Raw genomic sequence first — 24,362 nt, forward strand, 5'->3', positions numbered from 1 at the left:
TGGGAGAAGTGACACTCCAGGCTTTTTTTCCAACTCTACTTTGGGTGGATTAATCTTGGGTGTGGGAAAGGGGCCCCTTTCCTGGGAAGGTGGTTGGTATGCAGGGAAAAAAAAAAAAAAAAAAAAGAACAACAAAACCCATGCCCAGCTTCATCCCAGAGGCTGGAAAATGAAGGAAATTAGTGCTTGCCTGCTGAAAAAAAATATGATTCCAAGGCTGGTTTTGCTCCCAGGATAGATCCAACCGCGATTAAAAGGAGTGGAAGGCGGGAGTGGAAGGAAATCATGCTGGAATCACCACCACAGGGTTTCTGCAAAGCCACAGGGCTGTTAGACCTGCACAGAGCAGTGTGTCCTTCCCATTCCACCAGCACCAGATCCATCCAGGACCTCCAGCAGGCTCAGCAGAGAAAAAGAGATTTTTATGGGTTTCCATTTTATGGGTTTCAAACTGGGATTTTCTGGTGAGAAATGTGTTCCCTGAGTGGTGACACTGGGATGCCCTAGAACTTTTCCAGTACTCCCACAGCCTGTGGCACACACATGGAAAGGGAATTCTTCGGGAAACACCTTCATCCCACCCACCTACTTGGTTCCTTCTCCAAAAATCCCTTGTTTTACGTAAAAACGTGGTTGAAAGCGCCTACCAGAGTGGGCTCCCCTGGGATGGGTGGGCACAGCAGGCATTGGGGATGCCAGTATTCCCAGTGCCAGCTATCCACATGAGGGAAAATGCTCATTCCAGGCTTCTTGGCATTAGCAGCCCCAAAAAGTAGGTTTTTCTCCCTGCATTGGCAGTGATGGAGAGTACAAAGGGCACAGTCTGATGCTGGTGTGAAGCAAACATGGAGATTTTGGGCTGGAAAAAAATAATCCCCTGAGGTGCCAGAATTTCCCATCTCCCTGCAAAGGGGAGAGCCCTTGGGCTCTAATTAGGTAACGAGTTAATTAGGATTAATTAGTTACTGTTTGCAAAGCACTGCGGAGATGAGAACTGGCGGTGTGGGGCGGTTTCCTGCTTCCTCTATGGAGGAGTGCAGCATCCTCCTTAGGAAAGGGGGGTCCACAAACAAGGTTGGGATGAAACCTTGGGGTTGGAGACACTCCGGGGTGCTCCCGGCATTCCAGCAGGGATGAATTTCCGTGCCAGGGTGGAATCACACGCACCCAGAGCCGGAGCAGGCACGTCCTGGCGTGCCCATCCCGCCGGCGGCCAAGGGGAACATTCCAGCACCGCCGGCTCCTCGGGGCCTCCCTCCCTTGCCACCGGCATTCCCGGCACACGCAGCACACGTGGGGAGCACAGACAGGTTTTTTCCCTGCCCGCTGGCTTGGCCGCATCACCCAGGCTCTTGCCACATTGTGGGATCCTCCAGCCTGCTGGAACCGCAGCAGGGAAGGGCCATGTATCCCATAAAAATATTGGGAATCAAGGCATGGTGGAGTTCCCCCCCCCCCCCCCGCCCCCGGTCACACAGGGTTTACCAGGAGGTAACAAAGCCAATTTACTAATTAAGTGGGATTAATTTCCCTGTTTGCCCAAACCACGCTGTGGTTTCCCTTCGTTGCCCAATGATCCGCCAGGGTGTGTTGGCAGTGCTGGCTGAGTGCCACGTGCTCCAGTTGGGATGATGCTCTCCATTGTCCCAAATTCCTGGAAATTTCACCCAAATGCTTAGGATACAATTAAATATCTCATTAACTACATGGGATGGGATCCCCTAGCCCTGAATGTGAATCTGGGGTGCAAGAAGGATTTTTCCTTCTTTCTGTGGTTATTTGATATCATTCCAGCTGTTCCTCAGTCCCCAGAGGGTCCCAGAGGGGAGACATGACCTGAATTCCTAAAGCAGGAAAACAAGCAGGAAAAAAAACAACACCATGTGGGTTTGTTATATTTTTTTAGCTGTTTCCAAGCTTTTGGGGCCTAGCAGGAAGAGGAGCAGAGTGGAATCCCTGGAAGGGGATGGGGATAAATGAGATATGGGGTGTACCTGTGTTTGGGGGGAGGCAAGGGGGGTGCCAGCAGTGGGAGGGGGGTGATCCAGCAGTGAAAACCAAGCAGTTTGTTCCTGTTGGCTGTTGGCCAGGCAGTCACGCCTCTTCCCAAATATGCAGCTCAACTTGCCCTCAGGAACTGTGTCCCCTTCCCCACTGCTCCCTCCAACCTCCAGCCCCCCTTACCCCCACCCCAGGGCTCCTTCTTTGTCTCTCTGGTCCCTCAAGGGGGGAGTGAAGGATCCCTGGGGATCCCAGGGAGTAGAAACGTCATTATGGGGCAGTTGGTGCTGCCACTGGTCCCAACTGGTCTCACCATGGCAATGACACAGTAGATGTCTGCCACCCAAAACTGCTTTCTCTGATTTTTGGCTAAATTGGTACATTTGGGGTGAAAGCAGTGTTCTCTCAGCAATAGGTTTGGGGGGAAAGCAGTGCTCTCTAAGCAATAGGTTTGGGGGGAAAGCAGCGTTCTCTCAGCAATAGGTTTGGGGGGAAAGCAGTGTTCTCTCAGCAATAGGTTTGTCCGGGTCAGCTGTGGGGTCTGGTCACTGGTGAGTACAGGAAACTGGGAGGAAGAGAGGGATGGATGGGGCAGGAGTACAGGAAGGATAGACAGGACGGATAAACAAATGGAGAGACAGAGGAACAAGAGAAATGGGTGGATGGGAGAGCAAGGGAAGGATGGATGGATGGATGGATGGATGGATGGATGGATGGATGGATGGATGGATGGATGGATGGATGAAGGTTTTAAGGACTGCATGGGGAGATGGGTGGACAGGGTAACAAGGAGATCCAGAGGGTTTGATGGAGGGCCAGAGGGATGGAGAAGTGGATAGAGGGATACACAATGGGAGGCAGGGATGATTGGATAGAGGGACAGACAGAAAGAGGCATGGACAGATGGATGAAAAGAGGGACAGGACAGATGAATGGATGGATAGAGAGATTAAGGTCTAGAAAGGAAGAAGGTTGGACAGGGGACCGAGAGCTAGGTGGAAGGATGGATGGAAAGATCAGAGGACAGAGGGACAGAACAACTGACGGACAAATGGATGGATCAAGGGCTGGACAGGGAAATAGCTGAGTGGAAGAGAAAGGGATGGACAGAGGGACAGACAGGGATAGAAAAAGGGCTTTAGGTCAGGATGGGGAAGGGTCAGTGGCCGGCTGTCCGGACAGACGGACGGCACACGGCTGCCGAGGCCGTGGCCCCTTTAAACGCCCCCCTGCGGGCGGCGATGGTACGCGCCGGCGAGGCAGCGCCGCGCGGGGGACAATGGGGTGTGGGCGGGCCCACTGTGGGCGCGGGGGGGGCGGGCAGGAAGTGCCGCGCGGCCGCGCCCCCTCTCGCTCGCCCACCCCCGGCCCGTCGCGGCGGGGCCGTCTTGAGGCGGCGGCGGGACAGCGATCCCAGCGGCACCGGCACCGGGGCACGGCACCAGAGCAGCACCGGGCACCGGCTGGGTGAGGGCACCAGCGCCGGCGGCTGAGGGAGGCGCGGGTGGCATCGGACGGGGTTGGCGGAGACCGGTCTCGAACCCGGGATCAGCCGCGAGCGGGGGGCGGCTCGAACGCGGGGCTCCGCTGCAGCCGCAGCCCCGAGCCCCCCAAATCCACCCTCAGCCCCGAGCCCGCCACGGGCAGCCTCGCCACGGCCCCCAAATCCGGCCTGAACCCGAGCAGCTCAAATCCAGCCTTAATCCTGACTGCCCAAACCCAACCTCAGCCCCGGACCCCAAACCCCAAACCCAGCCTCAGCCCCGGACCCCAAACCCCAAACCCAGCCTCAGCTCCGGACCCCAAACCCCACCTCAGCCCCACCCGCCCCTGTGCCCCTCATTCTGTCCCATCCCTGCCCCCCAGCACTCTGCAGGCTCAGCCCCATTCCCCAATATCCCCGGTACCCCCGTGCCCCTGTCAGACCGTGCTCTGTATCTGATTCACCCCAGCCTCACTCTTATTGCATCCCTATTGTGTCCCTTCCCAGCGTTGCTCTGATCTATCCCAAATCCACCCCACTACATCCTGATGCTCCCATTATCCCCGTTGCATCCTTATCTCCTAATGCAACCCCTCCAGCCCCCGCGTTGTATCCTGACCCCCAGTTCCCCTTCCCTGCACTGCAACCCTGTTGCAGCTTGGTCCCCCATTGTAACCCTACACATCCCCCTGTTGTGGCCTGATCCTCCCATTCCCCACAGTGCGACCCTCTGAGCACCCCCAATTGCATCCTGACCCCCTCTGTTCCCCCTTTTGTAAATCCTCCAGCCCCTTATTGCCTCCTGATACTCCCATATCCCCCATTGCATTCCAACCCACATCTTGCCCCCCATTACAAATCCTGCACCCCCCATTCCCAGCTGACACCCATTCCCCCTTATTATCATCCTCACCCCCACTCCCCCATTCCTCCCCACCCCAAGTACCCCATTGACCCCCTCCCCATCAATCCCCATTCACCCCCTCAAGCCCCCACTCACTCTCTCACCCTTAACTTCCTCCCACCCCAAACCCTCATTCATCCCAGCCTCTTCCCACCCCGAGCCCTCTACTCACCTCCCAGCCTTCCCTCCCAAGCTCCCATTCATCCTCACCTTCATCCCAAGGCCTCCCCCCATCCCTTTTACCTTCCCACCTCAAACCCTCTCATTCACCCTTTCCCCATCAATCCAAGGCCTTCACTCACCCTCTCCCCCACAACTGCTTCTACCCCAAGCCCCCCTTTTACCCCCTCCCCTCATTCATCCTCTCTCTTCCACCCAAAGCCCCCCATTCACTCTGTTCCCCCATGGTCCCCCTCCCCACAATCCCCCATTCACCCTCTCCCAGTGCCCCTAACCCCGTTCCCCTCTTCCCAGCCCCCCCTCACCCTGTACCAGTCTTCCCAGGCCCCCTGACTCCGTGCCCCTCTTCTTGGCCCCCCTAACCCCATGCTGTTCTCTCCAGCCCCCCCGACTCCGTGTCCCTCTCCCCTGCACCCCTGACTCTGTGTGCCCCTCTCCCCAGCCCCCCGACCCTGTTTACCCTTTCCCCAGCTCCCCCGACTCTGTGCCCCTCTCCCCAGCCCTCCTGACCCCATGTTATTATCCCCAGTGCCCCCCCGACCCCATGCCCCTCTCTCTGGTCCCCCCTAACCCTGTGCCCCTCTCCGCAGCCCCCCTAACCCCATGCCCCCTCTCCCTGGTCCCCCCCTGACCCCGTGCTGTTGTCCCCAGCTCCTCCTAAACCCGTGCCCCTCTCTCCTGACCCTGTGTGCCCCTCTCCCCAGCCACCCCTAACCCCATGCCCCTCTCCCCTGACCCTGTGTGCCCCTCTTCCAACACCCCCCAACCCTGTGTGCCCCTCTCCCCAGCCCCCCTGACCCCATGCCCCTCTCCCCTGACCACAGGTGTGGTTGGCCCCTAACCCCGTGCCCCTCCTCCTGACCCTGTGTGCCCCTCTCCCCATGCCCCCTGACTCCATGCCCCTCTCCCCTAACCCATTGCCCCTCTCCCCAGCCCCCCTAACCCCGTGCCCCTCTCCCAGCACCCACTAACCTCATGCCCCTTACCCCGTGCCTCTCTCCCCTAAACTCGTACCCCTCTCTCCAGCCTCCCTAGCCCCCCCTGACCCCGTTTACCCTCTTCCCCAGCCCCAGCCATGGCCTGCAGCCTCAAGGACGAGCTGCTGTGCTCCATCTGCCTGAGCATCTACCAGGACCCGGTGGGGCTGGGCTGCGAGCACTACTTCTGCCGCCGCTGCATCACGGAGCACTGGGTGCGCCAGGAGCCGCAGGGCACGCGCGACTGCCCCGAGTGCCGCCGCACCTTCCCCGAGCCCACGCTGGCCCCCAGCCTCAAGCTGGCCAACATCGTGGAGCGCTACAGCGCCTTCCCCCTGGACGCCATCCTGGGCGCCCAGCGCAGCCCCTTCCCCTGCAAGGACCACGAGAAGGTGAAGCTCTTCTGCCTCACCGACCGCGCCGTGGTTTGCTTCTTCTGCGACGAGCCAGCCGTGCACGAGCAGCACCAGGTCACCAACGTGGATGATGCCTTCGAGGAGCTGCAGGTGGGTCCCTGTCGCAGACATCTTTTGTGAAAAATCCTTTCCTTAGGGTTTTTCTTCCTGAGAAGCTGAGAGGCCTCAGGAGCAAAATGTAAACATTGGTTATCTGCTGCTGTGGAATGCAACAGGTGCATCTGTGATTAGCCCATGTTGGTTGTTTCTAATTAATGGCCAATCGCAGCCCAGCCTTTGTTATGATTCTTTCCTGTTCTATTCTTAGCCAGCCTTCTGATGAAATCCTTTCTCCTATTTTTTAGTATAGTTTTAATATAATATATACCATAAAATAATAAATCAAGCCTTCTGAAACATGGAGTCAGATCCTCGTCTCTTCCCTCATCCTCAGACCCCTGTGAACACCATCACAGGTCCCTGTGGGGTTCCCTGCCCCAGGTGGCTCCTTGGTGCTGCTGTGTTCACCTGGTCCCTCTCACTTCCATGGTGGTGCCCTTCACTTCTGCTCGTCTTGATCCCAGGGGCATCAGTCTTGTGGCTTCCTCCCTTCTGTCTGTCCCTCCACCCCTTCTTTCCCTCTCAGGGTCAGCCCTGTGCCTTCCTTCTTTATGTCTGTCACCCCACCTCTCACCTTTGCTGTCAGTCCTGTGGCTTCTCCCAGTCCATCTGTCCCTGTCCTGCTTTTCCCTCTCAGGGTCAGCCCCGTGCCTTCCCTCTGTATGTCTGTCTGTCCCTGCCCCCCATCTCTCACCTTCAGGGGCAGAGCACTGTGAGTGCTCTGAGGGTGACAGGGACAGCCCCAGCACCAGGACCGCTGCTCCCACTGCCTGCCCTGAGAGCCCACATGGTCCCTGGGGTCCCCTCCAGGCTGGTGTCACTCTGTGAGGCCACTGCAGCTGTCCCTGCTCCTGCCAGATACTCATTATGGAGGCAGAGGCTTCTTCCTGTGGCTTCTTCCAGTCCCTCTGTCCCTGTACTGCTTTTCCTTCTCAGGTCAGCCCTGTCATTCTGTCTGTCCCTGCAACCCTCCTGTTCCTGTGGGGGTCATCCCTGTGCTGTTTTCCTGTCAGTCCCCATGTCCCTGCACCTCTTCTTTTCTTGTCAGGGTCAGTCCCATGCATTTCCCCATCAGTCTGTCTGTCTGTGCACCCCTCCTGTCTCCATGGGGGTCACTCCTGTGACTTCCTCCTGCCCACTTGTCCCTGAACCCTGTATTTCCCTGTATTCCTTCTTTTCCCCCCTGGAGTTAGTGCCATGGCTCCCTTCTGTCTGTCTGTCTGTCTGTCTGTCACTCTGTCACTCATTCCTCCTGTCCCCACTGGGGTCAGCTCCATGCCTTCCTCCAGTCTGTCTGTTCCCACAGTCCTTTTGTCTGTGTCGGAGCCAGCCCCATCCATCCATCCATCCCTCCATCCATCCCTCCATCCATCCCTCCATCCGTCCATCCATCCGTCCGTCCATCCATCCATCCATCCATCCATCCATCCATCCATCCATCCATCCATCCATCCATCCATCCATCCATCCATCCATCCATCCATCCATCCATCCATCCATCCATCCCTCCCTCCATCCCTCCCTCCATCCATCCCTCCATCCATCCCTCCATCCATTCCTCCATCCATCCCTCCATCCCTCCATCCATCCCTCCATCCATCCCTCCATCCATCCATCCATCCATCCATCCCTCCCTCCATCCCTCCCTCCATCCCTCCCTCCATCCCTCCCTCCATTCCTCCATCCATCCCTCCATCCATCCCTCCATCCATCCCTCCATCCCTCCATCCATCCATCCATCCATCCATCCATCCATCCATCCATCCATCCATCCATCCATCCATCCCTCCATCCTTCTGCTCCTGTCCCCCTGGGATCCCCCTTCTCCATCCCCACTGGGAGTCCTTGGAACCCCCAAATCCCCCCATGGCTGAGCTGTCCCCAAGCAGGACCTTCCAATCCAGGACCTGTCACCCCACCCCAGACAGGACCCTCATCCCACAGGTCCCACCCATAACCTGGCCATCCCACAGCCCCATAACCCCATGGCTGGTTTGGGTGGGAAAGCTCCCTGTGGGATCCCTTTTTTCCCCCAAATCACCAATTTCTGGGTTTTCCCTCCTGTCCCCAGCGGGAGCTGAAGGAGCAGCTCCAGGGGCTGCAGGAGAGCGAGCGTGGCCACACAGAAGCCCTGCAGCTCCTCAAGAAGCAGCTGGCTGAGACCAAGGTACGTGTGAGGACACCACTGTCACCCCTGGGCACCCCCATATTTCCTCAGCCCCCCCAAAGCAGAATTGGAGTCAACCTCATTGCCACCCCAATGACACCCTGACCATCACCAGCCTGCTTTTGGAGCTTCCAAACTGGACAATTTCATGGATTTGCCCCATTTTTTCCCTCTGTGGTCGCCAAATGGGGCTGCTCATCCCTCTGTAATTTCCTGCAGGGCTGCTTTGATTTATGTTTTTAATTAATTTAATTAATTATCTCCCCACTCAGGGGTTCAGTGTCCAGTGAGGTTCAATTTTCTCCCCATCCCCACCAGCAAGTGAGGTGGGGCTTTTTGTTTTTTTGTTTTTTTTTTTTTTTTTTTTTTTGCTTCCTGTTTTTTTTTTTTTTTTTAAGGGGGTTTTAAGGTGTAATTTGAGGAATTTTAAATTTTAGAGGGTTTTAGGGGTTTTTTAGGGTTCTTAAAAGATCTCTTTAAAAGTTCTTTATGAATTCTGTAAGAGCTCTATAAAGGTATTTGTGAGGCTTTTTCAGGATTCTTTTTGAGATCGTTTTAAGGTTCTTGTCGGGTTCTTTTAGGTTTCTTGGAGAGATTCCTTAAGGTGTTTTTTTGGGATCTTTGGGAGGTTCTTTTAGGTTCTTCAGAAGGTTCTTTTAGGGTTACTTTAGGGTTCTTGGGGGATTCCTTTAGGGTTCTTTGTAAGGTTCTTTGGGAGGTTCTCCTAGGGTTCTTTTAGTTTTTCTTTGAGGAGGTTCTCCTAAGGTTCTTTTAGGGTTTTTTTTTGGGGAGGTTCTCCTAAGGTTCTTTTAGGGTTTTTTTTGGGGGAGGTTCTCCTAGGGTTCTTTTAGGTTTTTTTTTTGGGCAGGTTCTCCTAGGCTTCTTTGTAAGGTTTTTTTGGGGAGGCTCTTTTAGGATTCTTTTAGGTTTCTTTGGGAGGTTCTCCTAGGGTTCTTTTAGGGTTTTTTTGGGGAGGTTCTCCTAGGCTTCTTTGTAAGGTTTTTTTGGGGAGGCTCTTTTAGGATTCTTTTAGGTTTCTTTGGGAGGTTCTCCTAGGGTTCTTTTAGGGTTTTTTTGGGGATATTCTCTTGGGGTTCTTTGAAAAACTCTTTCTTCCAGCATCCTTTCAGTCCATTTTTTAAGCACACACTCCCAAACCCACCCTTGCATGGAACTCCCTGCTCCAATACCCTTGTAGACATTCACTTGGGGGATTAAGGACCTCCTGGCTTAACCAGGGCACCCCTAACCCCCTTTGCCCCCCAAGTCCTCAGCCAAGAGCCTGCGTGGGACCATCGGGGAGGCGTTTGAGCGGCTGCACCGGCTGCTGCGCGAGCGGCAGAAGGCCATGCTGGAGGAGCTGGAGGCCGACACGGCGCGCACGCTCAGCGACATCGAGCACAAGATCCAGCGCTACAGCCAGCAGCTGCGCAAGGTCCAGGAGGGCACCCAGATCCTGCAGGAGCGCCTGGCCGAGGCCGACAAACACGTCTTCCTGGCCGGGGTGGCGTCCCTCTCCGAGAGGTGGGTGGTGGTGAGGGGGTGGCGGTGTCACCTGTGTCACCCCCGCCTCGGTACCGGGTGTTTTTATTTGGATTAATACCAATATAACCAGATGGAATGTGCCTGGGCTCGTCTGGCCTTGCTGCTTGACCAAAGGTGGCAGCTGTGGTGTTTTCACCTCAGAGACACCTTTGGCTGTCTGGATGTTGGTGATTTCGCCTCAGAGACACCTTTGGCTGGCTGGATGTGTGGTGGTTTCACTCAGACACCTTTGGTTAGCTGGATGTGTGGTGTTTCACCCCACAGACACTTTTGGCTGTCTGGATGTTGGTGATTTCACCTCAGAGACACCTTTGGCTAGCTGGTTACGTGGTGTTTTCACCTCAGAGACACTTTTGGCTGTCTGGATGTTGGCGATTTCACCTCAGAGACACCTTTGGCTAGCTGGTTATGTGGTGTTTCACCTCAGAGATGCCTTTGGCTAGCTGAATGTGTGGTGGTTTCACTCAGGCATCTTTGGTTAGCTGGATGTGTGGTGATTTCACCTCAGAAACACCTTTGGCTAGCTGGATGTGTGGTGGTTTCGCTCAGACATCTTTGGTTAGCTGGATGTGTGGTGGTTTCACCTCAGAAACACCTTTGGTTAGCTGGATGTGTGGTGGTTTCACCCCAGAGACACTTTTGGCTGGCTGGATGTGGTGATTTCACCTCAGAAACACCTTTGGCCAGCTGTATGTGTTGTGGTTTCACTCAGACATCTTTGGCTGGCTGGATGTGTGGTGATTTCACCTCAGAAACACCTTTGGCTGGCTGGATGTGTGGTGGTTTCACTCAGACATCTTTGGTTAGCTGGATGTGTGGTGATTTCACCTCAGAGATGCCTTTGGCTGGCTGGATGTGGTGATTTCACCTCAGAAACACCTTTGGCTAGCTGGATGTGTGGTGTTTTCACCTCAGAGACACCTTTGGCTAGCTGGATATGTGGTGGTTTCACTCAGACATCTTTGGTTAGCTGGATGTGTGGTGGTTTCGCCTCAGAGACACCTTTGGCCGGCTGGATATTGCAGCTGGACACCTGGGACAAGTCCAGGCCTGCAGGAACTCCAGTGGCTGTGGGATTGATCTTTTCCCCATAACAGGGGCTGCTCCTCAGGTTTACCTCTGGTGGAGAAGCTTTAAGGCGAGGTGAAGGAAAAGGACTTGGGTTCTGCTAGAGAGTTTTGATCCAGAGCTTTATTCTTGGCCCTCTGAATGCAGCAACAGCTCCAACAGAACTCCCTGAGCCCGTGGTTGCTGCTCCTTTAACCCTGGGGAGAGGGGCAGGGAAGGGGTAGGGATCCCACCAACCAGGTAAGGGGGGAAAGTCTCAGGGGACAAAGGACACCTGGCCCAATGTCCCCCAGGGCTGAAAGGCATCTGCCAGTCAGAGGCAGAGTTCAATATATTGGAATATATAAGTTTACCTCTGGCAGAGAGGCTTTAGGCGAGGTGAAGGAAAGGAGTTGAGTTCAGCTAGAGGGTTTCAATCCAGAGCTTTATTCCTGGAGCACAGGCCTCTGAATCCAGCAACAGCCCCAACAGAACTCTGATTGGCATCTTTTGAACTCTGCCAATCCCTTCTGGAATGCCGGGACTGACAGACAGCACTCAGCAAGGGGAAAGGGAGGGAGAAAGGAGAGATGGTTGGCACCTGGGGAAGGATTGGGAAACTGAGGCAAGCGGTGACATCACACCACAACATGTTTTCTCCACAGGCTGAAGGGGAAGATCCACGAGACCAACCTGACCTATGAGGACTTCCCCACCTCCAAGTACATGGGCCCTCTGCAGTACACCATCTGGAAATCCCTCTTCCAGGACATCCATCCTGGTGAGGACACAGGGATGGGGGAGTGGAAAGGGATGGGGAGGTCGCTGGGGACAGGAGGACACCAGTGAGGGATGGGGACATCACATGTCACTGACAAGGGATGGGGACATTGCTGCCAGGGGTCTGGGACATCAGTGCTGAGGAGCAGGGACACACCAGTGAGGGATGGAGAACATCACTGAGGACCTGGGGCTCTTTAGCCTGGAGAAGAGGAGCCTTAGAAGTGACCTTACTGCTCTCTACAATTCCTGAAGGCAGGTTTAGGGTTTTTGGGGAGGTTCTTCCAGGATTCTTTGGAAAGCTCTTTGGGTAGTTCTTCTAGGATGCTTTCAGTCCATTCCTGAAGGGAGGTTGCAGACAGGTGGGGTCGGTCTCTGACAGAGCCAGAGGACACAGTCTCAAGCACATCAGGGAAAGTATAGGTTGGATATTAGGAAGAAGTTTTTCACCAAAAAAATAATAAAGTACTGGAATGCTCTTCCCAGGGAGGTGGTAGAATCACCATCTCTGGAAGTGTTTAAAAAAAGACCTGATGTGGCACTTGGTGCTATAGTCTGGTTGAGGTGTTAGGGCATGGGTTGGACTTGATGATCTTAGTTAGAGGTCTCTTCCAACCTCATTATTCTGTGATTCTGAGACAAGGGATGAGCATGAGGACAGGACACCCCAGTGAGGGATGGGGAAGGGATGTCACTTACAAGGGATGGGGACATTGGTGTCAAGGGTCTGGGACATCAGTGGTGAGGAGCAGGGACACACCAGAGAGGGACAAGGGATGAGCATGAAGATAGAGCACCTCAGTGAGGGATGGGAAGAGGACATCACCTGGGAGGGAATGGGATGTCAGTGACAAGGGATGGGAATATTGCTCCCAAGGGTCTGGGACATCGGTGATGAAGAGCAGGGACACACCAGTGAGGGACAGGGAACATCACTGACAAGGGATGGGGACATTGTTGCCAGGGATCTGGGACATCAGTGATGAAGAGCAGGGACACACCAATGAGGGACAGGGAACATCACTGATAAGGGATGAGCATGAGGACAGGACACCCCAGTGAAGGATGAAGAAGGGAACATCACCTGGGAGGGACCAGGATGTCACTGGCAAGGGATGGGGACATTGCTGCCAAGGATCTGGGGCATCAGTGATGAGAGGAGCAGTGACACACCAATGAGGGACAGGGATGAGCATGAGGACAGGACACCCCAGTGAAGGATGGGGAAGGGGACATCACATGTCACTGACAAGGGATGGGGACATTGCTGCCAAGGGTCTGGGACATCAGTGATGAGGAGCAGGGATGGGGAACATCACTGACAAGGGATGAGCATGAGGACAGAACACCCCAGTGAAGGATGAGGACAGGGCCACCCTGGTGACCTCCCCATGCCGATCATCACCCCGGTGGCACCTGGGCTGTCTTCAGGGCTGCACTAACCCTCATTCCCCCCCTGTCCCTGCTGTGGCAGTGCCAGCAGCGCTGACCCTGGACCCTGGCACTGCCCACCACCGCCTCATCCTGTCGGACGACTGCACCATCGTGGCCTACGGCAACCTGCACCCGCAGCCGCTGCAGGACTCGCCGCGCCGCTTCGACGTCGAGGTGTCGGTGCTGGGCGCTGAGGCCTTCGGGGCCGGCGTGCACTACTGGGAGGTGGTGGTGTCCGAAAAAACCCAGTGGATGATCGGCCTGGCCCACGAGGCCGTCACCCGCAAGGGCAGCATCCAGATCCAGCCCAGCCGCGGCTTCTACTGCATCGTGATGCACGACGGGAACCAGTACAGCGCCTGCACCGAGCCCTGGACGCGGCTCAACGTCAAGGGCAAGCTGGAGAAGGTGGGCGTCTTCCTGGACTACGACAAGGGGCTGCTCATCTTCTACAACGCCGACGACATGTCCTGGCTCTACACCTTCAGGGAGAGGTTTCCCGGCAAGCTGTGCTCCTATTTCAGCCCTGGGCAGAGCCACGCCAACGGCAAGAACGTGCAGCCGCTGCGGATCAACACCGTCCGTATCTAGGGGGGGTTTTGGGGTGTCCCCCCCGGCCCTGGCGGGTGTTCCCCCACTCCAGGAACTGGTGCCGGTGCTGGGCAGGGTCTGGCGTTGCACCTGCTGCTCTCGGTCCTGTGCTTCCAGGGAATCCCAGTGCGGGGGGCTGGGATCGGCAATAAAGGATTTGGAGAGAAGGGGCTGGGTGGTGGAGAGCCCCAGGGTGGGGGGGCTGGGCTGGGGGCACCGTGGGGTGACATGGCAGGGGTGTGTCACCGTGCTGGGGTGCCACTCTGTGCTGGGGACACTGTGGCACTGTGCCATGGCAGGGATCTGTCACCATGCAGGGGGTGCCACACTGAGCTGGGGACATTGTGGCACTGTGCCATGGCAAGGGTGTGTCACTGTGCTGGGGGTGCCACTCTGTGCTGGGGACATTGTGCCCTGGTCTGTGCCACAGCAGGGGTCTGTCACCGTGCTGGGGTGCCACTCTGTGCTGGGGACACTGTGGCACTGTGCCATGGCAGGGATCTGTCACCTGCAGGGGGTACCACATTGTGCTGGGGCATTGTGGCACTGTGCCATGGCAAGGGCTGTGCCATAGCAGGAGTGTGTCACCATGCTGGGGTGCCACACTGAGCTGGGGACATTGTGGCACTGTGCCATGGCAGGGGTGTGTCACCGCGCTGGGGGTGCCACTTTGTGCTGGGGACATTGTGCCCTGGTCTGTGACACTGTGGCATGGCAGGGGTCTGTCACTGTACTGGGGTGCCACTCTGTGCTGGGGACATTGTGGCACTGTGCCATGGTGGGCTGTGCCATGGCAGGGGTGCCACACTGTGCTGGGGGTGGGACATTGTGCCCTGCTCGGTGACACTGTGCCATGGTGGGCTGTGCCATGCCAAGGGTGCCACACTGTGCTGAGGACATTGTGCCATGGCAGGGGTCTGTCACCATGATGGGGGTACCATGGGTGTCACACCCATGTGTCAGGGGTCACCATGCCGTGGGACATGTACTGTACCACATGTACAGCCCCGTGTCCTGCTGTGCCATGCCCTGCGTGCTGTGCTGTGCCAGGCTGTGCCAACCCTGGCAGGGCTCTGTGTGCACTGCAATGTCCAGGGGCTGTCGGGGAGCTGGGCTGTGCAGGGTGGGCTGTACAGAGGGGCTGATCTGTGGGCAGTGGGCTGCACACAGGGGGTGCTCTGTGCCTGGGTGTGGAACACGGGGTGCTCTGTGATGTGTGGGGTGGGCTCTGTAGGGATAAGGTGTATGGGGTTGTGTGTAGGGGCTGGGCTGTGTGGGGCTGTCATATGGGTGTGGGTCCATAGGGTGTGGTGTATGGAGGGAGCTGTGTGGGGCAGTGGTAACGGGGTGGGCTGTACAGTAGGGGGATAGAAGGGGCTGATCTTTAGGGCCTGGGCTGTGCCAGGACTGAGGGATAACGGGGGATGTGTGGCCGGACAGGGGATGAGCTGTATAGGGAGGGATGGTGGTGTATAGGGCTGGGCTGTTTACAGGGACACGGGGTAGGGGGTGATGTGTAAGGGTGGGGGGGATCTGTAGGGAGTGGCACACACCAGTGAAGGAGCACTGGAGGGGTGTCACACACCAGTAAAGGACAGTGGGGCACTGGGGGGGTGTCACACACCAGTAAAGGGCAGGGGGACACTGGGGGTGATGTTTAGGGGGTGTCACACACCAGTAAAGGACAGTGGGGCACTGGAGGGGTGTCACACGCCAGTGTAAAGGACAATGGAGCACCGGCGGAATGTGTAGGTGGCTGGCACACACCAGTAAAGGAGCACTGAGGATGTGTCACACACCAGTAAAGGACTGGGGCACTGGGGGGGTGTCACACACCAGTAAAGGAGCACTGGGGGATGTTTAGGGGGTGTCACACGCCAGTAAAGGAGCACTGGGGGATGTTTGGGGGGTGTCACACACCAGTAAAGGAGCACTGGGGAGGTGTCACACACCAGTAAAGGGCAGGGGGACACTGGGGGTGATGTTTAGGGAGTGTCACACACCAGTAAAGGAGCACCGGGGGGGATGTTTAGGAGGTGTCACACACCAGTAAAGGAGCACTGGGGCGGATGTTTAGGGGGTGTCACACACCAGTAAAGGAGCACTGGGGGGGATGTTTAGGGGGTGTCACACACCAGTAAAGGAGCACTGGGGGTGATGTTTAGGGGGTGTCACACCAGTAAAGGACAGCGGGACACTGGGGGGCACACTGGGAGCAGTTCCCTTCCCCGCCCGCCAGGCGGCGCTGCGGGGCCCGGCCCGTGCGCTCCGCGCGTGCGCCCAGGGTGGGCAATCGAGCACCGAAAAGCGGAAGGGGTGCCCTGCCATCTTGCCCCGGGCACAGCCCCTCCGGTACCGGGGAACGCGGGGGGGGGAGGGCACCGGGGGAGCGAGGGGCCTGAGAGGGCACCGGGGGCTGCGGCAGCGAGGGGGCACCGGGGCCTTGGAGGGGGCTGAGGGAGTCCGGGGGCTGAGGCGTCCGTGTGGGCCTGGGTAGGAGCTTGTTGGGTGCTGGGGGTTGCGGGACTCGGGGGGCTGTGGGCACGAGGGGCGCCTTGTGGGGCACTGAGGGTGGGGGGATTCGGGCGGATTGTGATTTATGAGGGGCCGGGGCGATGGAGAGGGCTGTGAGGGGCCTGGGGGGCTTCAGTGGTGTCTGTGGGCGATGGAGTGCAGGGGGCTGTGAGGGTGGAGAGGGGGTTTGGAATAGGGGTGTCTGTGAGCTTGGGGGTGCTCTGGGTGTTGTGGGGCGAGGTGTGAGGAGATGGGGGCGCTGAGGGGAATGGGGGGTGACGGGGAGAAGCCTTGGGGGGCCCTGTGGGGCTCAGCATAACTGTGGGGTGGGTGTGAGACACCCGAGAGGCTCCGGGTGGGGTTGAGAGTCTCCTGTGAGGCTTAGGATGCATTTGGGGGTCAGAATGATTTTGGGGGTCACGTCGGGCCCTCAGGGTGGATTTGGGGGAGTCCCCTGTGAGGATGCCATTGGGGCACCCCATGCGAGCCTCGGCTGTGTGGGGGTGTCAGGGCCGGGGGGTCGCTGTCGGTGGCTCCGGGACCCCCGGTGACCCCAGCCCGGGCCGCAGCCATGGATCCGGGCGCGGGGGCGCGGAAGGAGCGGCCGAAGCCGCGGGAGCCAGCGGCTCGCCTGGAGAAGGCCAAGCAGAGGTCGGCACAGCAGGAGCTGAAGCAGCGGCAGCGGGCGGAGGTGGGAGCGGGGAATGGGGAGGGACCCGGCCCAAGCCGCGGCCGAGCCCCCTTTGCCATCCTAACCCTTTCCCCACCCCAGATCTACGCCCTGAACCGGGTGATGACGGAGCTGGAGCAGCAGCAGTTCGACTCCTTCTGCAAGCAGATGCAGGGATCCGGGGAATGACAGCCCTCCCGGCCTCTGCCCTACCCCCCCTTTTCTAATCCCCCGGTATTTATTATCAAATCGCGCTTTTTGTATCAATAAAATCTCTGCTGGTTCTCTGTCTCCCGGCTCCTGCTTGCTCCGGGTGCGAATGGCCTGAGGCCAGAGCAGCTGCAGCGCCGGGTGCTGGCTCCAGGCACGGCCCCACCCCGCCATTCCCTGCTTCAGGGAAGGGTCCTGCCCTCCCAGAGCTGAGTTTATCCTGGGAATACGCAGCAGGGAAGGGTCCTGCCCTCCCGGAGCTGGGTTTATCCCAATGGGATCCAGCAGGAGCCGCATCCCGCAGCTGCTGCTGCCGGCAGAGCCTCCCCGGGGATCCCGAGCGTTTCTGCAGCGCCAGGTTTGACCTTCGCTTCCTTCCTCCGCCCACACCCTCTGCTCCAGCCGCTGCTGTCCGGCGGCCTCCGGCTCTCCTGAGACTTTGGATCGAGTCCTGCTGCCCCCCTTTCCCTGCCCCAGCTGTGTCACACTGAGGGGTGAAAATAAACCACGTTTGGGATATGGTGTTTCCCTGCAGGGTTAAGTGGTGAGTTCCAAACTGCTCCCAGAGAATCCCATGTTGGAAACCCTCTGGAAGTTCGATCAGCATCTTCCTCCTCCCAGCCAGGGAGGGCCCTTCTTATTTTTGGAGTGTGAACCTCCCTTTGTAATGAATTCCCACTGGGCCACAGTGTGAGGGATCCCTAAACTTCACATTCCTGTGCAGAGAAGGGCTTGGAGGTCTCTTGTCAGGACAAACTCTAAATTTCCCATTTTCCAAAGATTTGGAGCTCTCTGCTGTTGGGGGGGATGGGGTTTCCCTCAATCCCTCCAAAACACAGGGATTTTGGGGCTTCCCTCAATCCCCACAAAGGATAGATGTAAAATCCGTAGGGGTTTTGGGGCTTCCCTTGATTCCCACAAAGGATTGGGATTTGGGGAGTTCCCTCAATCCCCACAAAGGACAGGGATTTTGGGATTTCCTTCGATTCCCCCCAGAGGATTGAGATTTTGGGACTTCCATCAATCCCCACAAAGGACAGGGATTTTGAGGCTTCCCTTGATCCCCACAAAGGATTGGGATTTGGGGAGGTCCCTCGATCCCCCCAGAGGATTGGGGTTTTGGGGCTTCCATCAATCCCCACAAAGGACAGGGATTTTGAGGCTTCCCTTGATTCCCACAAAGGATTGGGATTTTGAGGCTTCCCTTGATTCCCACAAAGGATTGAGATTTTGGGGCTTCCCTCAATCCCCACTAAGGATTGGGTTTCTGGAGGTTCCCTCAATCCTCACAAAGGATTGGGATTTTGGGGCTTCCCTTGATTCTCACAAAGGACTGGGGTTTTGGGGCTTCCCTCAATCCCCACAAAGGATTGGGATTCTGGAGGTTCCCTCAATCCTCACAAAGGACAGGGATTTTGGGGTTTCCCTACAGCTGAGCCTTTATCTTTCTTTACCTTAGCAGCTCCTTCTGCCACCCGGATTCAGCGGGAAGCGCGAAGGGAGGAAGCAGCACCCGAAGCAAGGACGAGGAGGACGAGGATGAGGATGAGGATGAGGAAGGCTTTACTAGGCTCTAGGGAGGGCTCAGGCCTTGCAGCTCCAGAGGGCGAAGGGGAAGACGATGTAGGACGTGGCCCAGGCCAGGCAATAAACCGCAGCCACCGCCGTCGGCGCCAGCAGCACGGCCACCACCCCTGCGAGCAGGACAATCCTTGGCCATCTGCTCTCCCTCCCCTTTCACCACCATCCCCAGAGCTCATCCCCGTCCTTACCTCCAGCATAAACCAGTTTTTTCCAGAGCTGTGACTCCAGCACCCTGTCGTGGGGGTAGCAGCCGCAGTCGGCCATGAACAGGGTCATGGCGGTGGCGGCCACGCGCAGCAGGGCCACGTGTCCCCCGGTCAGCAGGAAGGTGCTGGCCAGCAGTGCTGAGGCGTAGGGGCACGGCAGCCCTCGGTAGGTGAAGGGGATCCCTGAGGGAGGGCAGCACTTCAGTGTTGTTGTAGTTTTTATACTTTGTAATACTCTGTAATAGTTTTGGTTTTGTATCCCCGTATTTTTCCCAAATGGTTTACCCCACATTGTATCCCTTCCTTTTACCTGTGTAATCCCTTTCCTTTGCTGAGATCATCCCCAAATCCCCAACCTGGCTCTCTGTCAATCCCTCAGCATCCCATCCCCTCCCTCTAGAACTTTCAGTCCAGGATGTTGAGTGCTTACCCATACCCCAGGGGTCAACCCCTCAAGTGTTTCTCCATACACTGACCTAAACATCCATTTCCCATCCCTTTATTTTTCTTATTGGTCAGTAAAATGTTATCTATAGTAAATTTCTTATTGCTTAGCAAAAAGTTATGTACTTTAGGTTTCCACCTCCCTTTAAATGTAATTTTGGCACCTCTCTGAGGCTCTCAGCAGGAGCCCCCTGAGGTGTAGGGGCTCCCTTGGATTAACCCCTGCTAAGAGTCAACCCCTTCATCTCCGTGTTCCAGCATCTCCTCTCCTGCAGGTGATCAGCCTGGCTGCCTTTGGTACCCCCAGGGATCAGCCTGGCTGTCCTTCTGTCCTTCTGTACCCCTGGCATCAGCCTGCCTGCCTTTGGTACCCCCAGGGATCAGCCTGGCTGTCCTTCTGTACCCCCAGGGATCAGCCTGGCTGTCCTTCTGTCCTTCTGTACCCCTGGGATCAGCCTGACTGTCCTTCTGTCCTTCTGTACCCCTGGGATCAGCCTGGCTGCCTTTGGTACCCCCAGGGATCAGCCTGACTGTCCTTCTGTACTCCTAGGATCAGCTTGGCTGTCCTTCTGTCCTTCTGTACCCCCAGGGATCAGCCTGGCTGTCCTTCTGTCCTTCTGTACCCCCAGGGATCAGCCTGGCTGTCCTTCTGTCCTTCTGTACCCCCAGGTTCAGCCTGGCTGCCTTTGATACCCCCAGATCTGGCCAGGGTCCCCTCAGTGGCACTCAGAGGGACTCAGTGGCACTCAAACAAACCAGAGCACACTGTGGGGGCTCACACCCCAATCCCCCCCACTTTTAGGGGCTCACTCACCGCTGGAGAAGAAGCAGAGGCGGGCGAACACAGCCAGCACATAGGCCAGGCTCAGCAGCCCGCCCAGCACGCCCTGGGGCTGCAGCAGCAGCGCCGTGCCCAGCCCGAACGTGGTGAAATCAGCAAAATCATCCAGCTTGGCACCTGTGGGGGGCAGCGAGGGGCAGTGCCAGGTGGGCACCGGGCACAGGGGACACCCATGGGGTCAGCCCTGCCCCGGGGGGATGCACTCACCCAGTGCCGAGCAGGCGTCGAGCTGCCGGGCCACGGCCCCATCAGCCAGATCCAGCAGGAAACCCAGGAGCAGCAGCCAGCAGGAGTACTGGTATTGCCTAAGGGGGGACACCCCACTTCTCAGACCCTGCTCTCCTCTTTTTCACCCCATTTCCCCCTTGTTTGCCCCATCTGTTGAGGGTGGAGGTAAGCCCAGCCAGCAGGTTGGCCACAGAGAGAGCAAAGCTGGGGTGATCTCCACTTTTCATCCAATCTTTGCCCTGTTTCCCCTTTTTTTTTTCCAGCAGAAGTGGGGTGATCCCCGCTTTTCAACCTGCATTTTCTTCTTTCCCCCCCCATTTCCCCTTTTCTGCCCTGCCCACTTATTTTGGATGGAGGACAGCCTGACCCCTGAGATTGGCTATGGAGGGCGCAGATCCAGGGTGACCCCCACTTCCCACCTCTTTTTCACCACATTTACACCTTTTTCACCCTATTTCCTCCTTTTTCATCACATTTCCCCCATTTTCCAGAAAAACTGGGCTGACCCCCACTTCTCAACCCTCTTTTTCACCCCTTTTCAGCCCATTTCCTCCATTTTTCCCCCTCATCCTTCGATGCTGCAGAGGCCAAAGGTGAGGAGGAGCCTTTGACCATGGAGAGAGCCAAACCTCAGTGTCCCCCACTTTGCATCACCCTTTTTGTCCCCATTCCCTTGTTTTTCCTGCAAAACTGGGCTGGCCCCCATTTTTCTACCCAATTTTCCCCCTATTTCCATCTTTTCTCCCCCTTTTTCCAGCAAACCATGGCAAACTGCACTTTTCTACTTGATTTTCACCCTATTTCCATCTTTCCTCCCTCTCTTTCTCCCTTTTTCCAGCAAAACCAGGCTGGCCCCCACTTTTCTACCCAATTTTCACCCCCTTTCCATTTTTCCTTCCCCTTTTTCCAGCAAACCAGAGCAAACCACACTTTTTTGCCATCTTTACCCTCCCATTTCCCCCTTTCCCCAGAAAAACCAAGGTGACCTCCATTTCTGTGCCTCTTTTTCACCACATTTCCCATTTTTATCCCACTTTTTCCCCACCTATTGAAGCTGTAGATGCAGGAGAGGACCCTGCCCACCCGCTTGGCCACAAGGGGAGCGCACCCAGTGTGACCCCCATTCCTCAGCCCCGTTTTTCCCAGTTTTTCCCCACCTGTTGACGCTGCAGAGGATGGAGGAGAGCCCCGCCAGCAGGTTGGCCACGGAGATGCCGTTGGCCGCGTTTTTCCGAAGGAATTCCAGCGCCCGGCCCCGTCCCGCCTGCTCGCTCAGCACCAGCTTCTTGGTGGACTGGAAAATACCTACAAACCCCCCAGCGTGTTCCAAACCACGGAGGGGCTGCAGCCCCCTCCCCAAAAAAAACAAAAAACATAGCAGGGTCGGTGCAGGGGTTCCCCCTCCTCAAACCAAAATCCCCCAAAATCTCTTTAGGAAAGCAGCAGGGGATTGATTCGTGCAAGCTCTGCTGCTGAGCTCCCCACCGGCGGCCAAAAAAATGGAATAAAAGAGGCCAAAAAAAAAAAAAAAAAAGCAAAGAAACGAATAAAAGAACCGTAAAAATATAATAAAATAAAGAAAAAATTAAGCCAAACCCAAGCTTAGACTAAAAGCCAACCCCGGTTTAAGCTCTATGGATCTTATATACCTATCGGGCTAAGCTTTAGGGAAAGAATTTAAGGGTCCTGTCCTTTGCCCCCCGCCTTTGCCGTGTCCCAAAGCCAGGCAGATCCTTCATCTGAAAGAAAACAGCACGTCAGAGCAAGACAAACCCCCCCGAGCCCCCTCAGAGCCCCCCCAGAGCCGCTCCATCGCCGGAACGCCACCAGAAACAGCTCCCCAGGTGGGAAAAACCAGGAAAAGCCGCGGCAGAGGAGCCCAGGAGGTGCCGGGGGTCGGCGGCTCCGAGCCGGGAGCGACCTTTGGACACCGCGCCCGGAGCCGGGCTGAGCCCGGGCTGAGCCGGGAAAATCCCCCCTGATTCCCGCACGGCCTCCGCGGATCTTTGGGGCCGCGCTCCCCACCTTTATCACTCAATTCGGGGTGAGTTTGGGGATGTTGGAAAGGGAAATGTTAGGGATTTGCCGTCCCTTTCCCATTCCCGAGGCCCCGGGAATGTTCCGGAGCTGGGGCAGCACCGGCTCCAGGCACCTGCGAGCGTCACAAACCGGGGCACGGCCGGGCCCCCCAGCTCGCCCGATCCTGGCGTTTCTCACCCCAAAATCTCCGTGCTGGAATGGGAGAGAATTCCTTAACCCTGCGCCGCTCCCGCTGCTTTTATCTTTACTTTGTGGGGGGAAACAAGGTGATTTTGGCTCTTCCCAGGTGCGTTAGGAGGCACAAGGAAAAGGGGTTCAGCCACCGCAAATGCAAAGTTAACCTATTTTTGGGGAGCAATGCAAGTATTTTACGGTTTTCTGCCCCATAACCCTAATTTCTCTCCTAACCCCCGCCAAATGATGATTTTTAGGGATGGGGGACACCTCTCCAAGGGGCCTCGCAGCATCCAGGTGACACTTACCGACCGGCGGTGACACCATCCACATGGCGGCGGCGGCTGCGGCAGCGGCGACAGTGACGCCCCGGCCAGGGGAAACTGAGGCAGGGGCCGCTCCGTGGGGCTCCGCGCGGTGCCGCGTTATATAAGGAAAAGCCTCTCGGGCTGAGTCACCCGGCGGGGGTGGGTCCGGCCAGAGGCCACGGACACGGACACGGGGGGTTCGCAGCCGCTTGGCACCACCGGCGAGGGAGGAGCTGCCCCGGGGGGCCGGGGGGCCATGCCAGGCTCGCCGTGCCCCTGCCAGCCTCCCAGCGCCCCTGCCAGCCTCCCGGTGCCCACGCCAGGCTCGCAGCACCGGTGCCAGGCTCGCAGCGCTTGTGCCAAGCCTGCGGCGCCCGTGCCAGGCTCGCAGCGCCCGTGCCAGGCTCGCAGCACCCACAGCGGCAGGGCCGGGCTGGCGGCACCCATGGGGCGCTGATAGCACCTGTGTCACACTCACAGCTCGGGTGTCTCGCTGATAACACCCGTGCCAGGCTCGCAGCACCCTTGTCACTCTGCTGACACCTCTCCCAGTGCCGATTCCAGGCTCACTCCTCGCCTTCTGCAGGTGTGGACCCCCCGTGCCACGCTCACGGCACCTCTGCCAGCTCTGCAGCCCCTTGGGCAGGCTCACCCCACCCACACCCAGCTTGTGGCACCCATCCCACACCCCCAGCACCCATCCCACACTCCAGCACCCATCCCGCATTCATGGAGCGCATGCCAGGCTCTCAGGGCCCATCCCAGGATTGCACCATCCGTGCCAGGCTCACAGCACCCATATCCTGCTCACAGCACCCATGCCAGGCTCACAGCACCCATATCCTGCTCAGAGCTCCCTGCCAGGCTCACAGCACCCATGCCACACTCACAGCACCCATGCCAGGCTCACAGCACCCATATTCTGCTCACACCATCCATGCCACTCACAGTGCACACACTCACAGTGCACACACCATGCTTTGTATTGCCTATGCCAGGCCCACAGCACCCACCCCACACTCAGAGCACCCATACCAGGCTCACAGCACCCATATCCTGCTCACAGCACCCATGCCAGGCTCACAGCACCCATATCCTGCTCACAGCACCCATGCCAGGCTCACAGCACCCATATCCTGCTCACAGCACCTGTGCCAGGCTCCCAGCACCCATATCCTGCCCACAGCACCCTGCCAGGCTCACAGCACCCATATCCTGCTCACAGCACCCGTGCCAGGCTCACAGCACCCATGTCACACTCACAGCACCCGTGCCAGGCGCACAGCACCCATGCCACACTCACAGCACCCGTGCCAGGCTCACAGCACCCATGCCACACTCACAGCACCCTGCCAGGCTCACAGCACCCATATTCTGCTCACACCATCCATGCCACACTCACAGTGCTCACACCAGGCTTTGTATTGCCTATGCCAGGCTCACAGCATCCACCCCACACTCAGAGCACCCATGCCACACTCACAGCACCCGTGCCAGGCTCACAGCACCCATCCCACAC

General features: G+C 57.4%; 3 protein-coding genes across 5 annotated transcripts; 2 read left to right on the forward strand and 1 right to left on the reverse strand.

Moving 5' to 3' along the window:
• Positions 1-3,279: 3,279 nt before the first annotated feature.
• LOC141731780 (E3 ubiquitin-protein ligase TRIM62) lies at positions 3,280-13,823 on the forward strand. Of its 2 annotated transcripts, none has more exons than XM_074558481.1 (6): positions 3,280-3,468; positions 5,636-6,051; positions 8,132-8,227; positions 9,495-9,751; positions 11,485-11,600; positions 13,074-13,822. In XM_074558481.1, exons 2-6 carry the CDS (start codon positions 5,644-5,646, stop codon positions 13,622-13,624), a joined length of 1,428 nt encoding a protein of 475 aa, XP_074414582.1. In that variant the 5' UTR covers positions 3,280-3,468; positions 5,636-5,643; the 3' UTR covers positions 13,625-13,822. The 2 variants fall into 2 exon arrangements, with proteins under 2 accessions (XP_074414582.1, XP_074414583.1); XM_074558482.1 differs by having other exon boundaries at positions 3,331-3,468; positions 5,595-6,051; positions 13,074-13,823.
• A 1,920-nt stretch (positions 13,824-15,743) lies between these two features.
• Positions 15,744-17,092, forward strand: SVBP (small vasohibin binding protein). Of its 2 annotated transcripts, none has more exons than XM_074558486.1 (3): positions 15,744-15,976; positions 16,649-16,829; positions 16,911-17,092. In XM_074558486.1, the coding sequence occupies exons 2-3, from the start codon at positions 16,710-16,712 to the stop codon at positions 16,995-16,997; spliced, it is 207 nt and encodes a 68-aa protein (XP_074414587.1). In that variant the 5' UTR covers positions 15,744-15,976; positions 16,649-16,709; the 3' UTR covers positions 16,998-17,092. The 2 variants fall into 2 exon arrangements, with proteins under 2 accessions (XP_074414587.1, XP_074414586.1); XM_074558485.1 differs by having other exon boundaries at positions 15,758-15,976; positions 16,708-16,829.
• A 1,472-nt stretch (positions 17,093-18,564) lies between these two features.
• On the reverse strand, positions 18,565-23,176 carry TMEM269 (transmembrane protein 269). The gene is made up of 6 exons (XM_074558483.1): positions 22,844-23,176; positions 21,479-21,626; positions 20,301-20,398; positions 20,067-20,210; positions 18,791-18,991; positions 18,565-18,712 (listed from the first exon to the last, which is right to left on the reverse strand). The coding sequence occupies exons 1-6, from the start codon at positions 22,866-22,868 to the stop codon at positions 18,603-18,605; spliced, it is 726 nt and encodes a 241-aa protein (XP_074414584.1). The 5' UTR covers positions 22,869-23,176; the 3' UTR covers positions 18,565-18,602.
• Between the last annotated feature and the right edge of the window lie 1,186 nt (positions 23,177-24,362).

The sequence above is a fragment of the Zonotrichia albicollis genome, chromosome 25 (assembly GCF_047830755.1).
Source record: "Zonotrichia albicollis isolate bZonAlb1 chromosome 25, bZonAlb1.hap1, whole genome shotgun sequence".
NCBI lineage: Eukaryota > Metazoa > Chordata > Aves > Passeriformes > Passerellidae > Zonotrichia > Zonotrichia albicollis.

Coding starts and splice junctions, on each gene's coding strand:
- LOC141731780 (XM_074558481.1), top strand. CDS start 5,644: ATGGCCTGCAGCCTCAAGGACGAGCTGCTGTGCTCCATCTGCCTGAGC. Junction 6,052..8,131: donor ATGCCTTCGAGGAGCTGCAG/GTGGGTCCCTGT, acceptor TCCTGTCCCCAG/CGGGAGCTGAAGGAGCAGCT. Junction 8,228..9,494: donor AGCAGCTGGCTGAGACCAAG/GTACGTGTGAGG, acceptor TTGCCCCCCAAG/TCCTCAGCCAAGAGCCTGCG.
- SVBP (XM_074558486.1), top strand. CDS start 16,710: ATGGATCCGGGCGCGGGGGCGCGGAAGGAGCGGCCGAAGCCGCGGGAG. Junction 16,830..16,910: donor AGCAGCGGCAGCGGGCGGAG/GTGGGAGCGGGG, acceptor TCCCCACCCCAG/ATCTACGCCCTGAACCGGGT.
- TMEM269 (XM_074558483.1), bottom strand. CDS start 22,868: ATGTGGATGGTGTCACCGCCGGTCG. Junction 20,399..21,478: donor ATCCTCTGCAGCGTCAACAG/GTGGGGAAAAAC, acceptor GTCCCCCCTTAG/GCAATACCAGTACTCCTGCT. Junction 18,992..20,066: donor CCTCTGCTTCTTCTCCAGCG/GTGAGTGAGCCC, acceptor GCCCTCCCTCAG/GGATCCCCTTCACCTACCGA.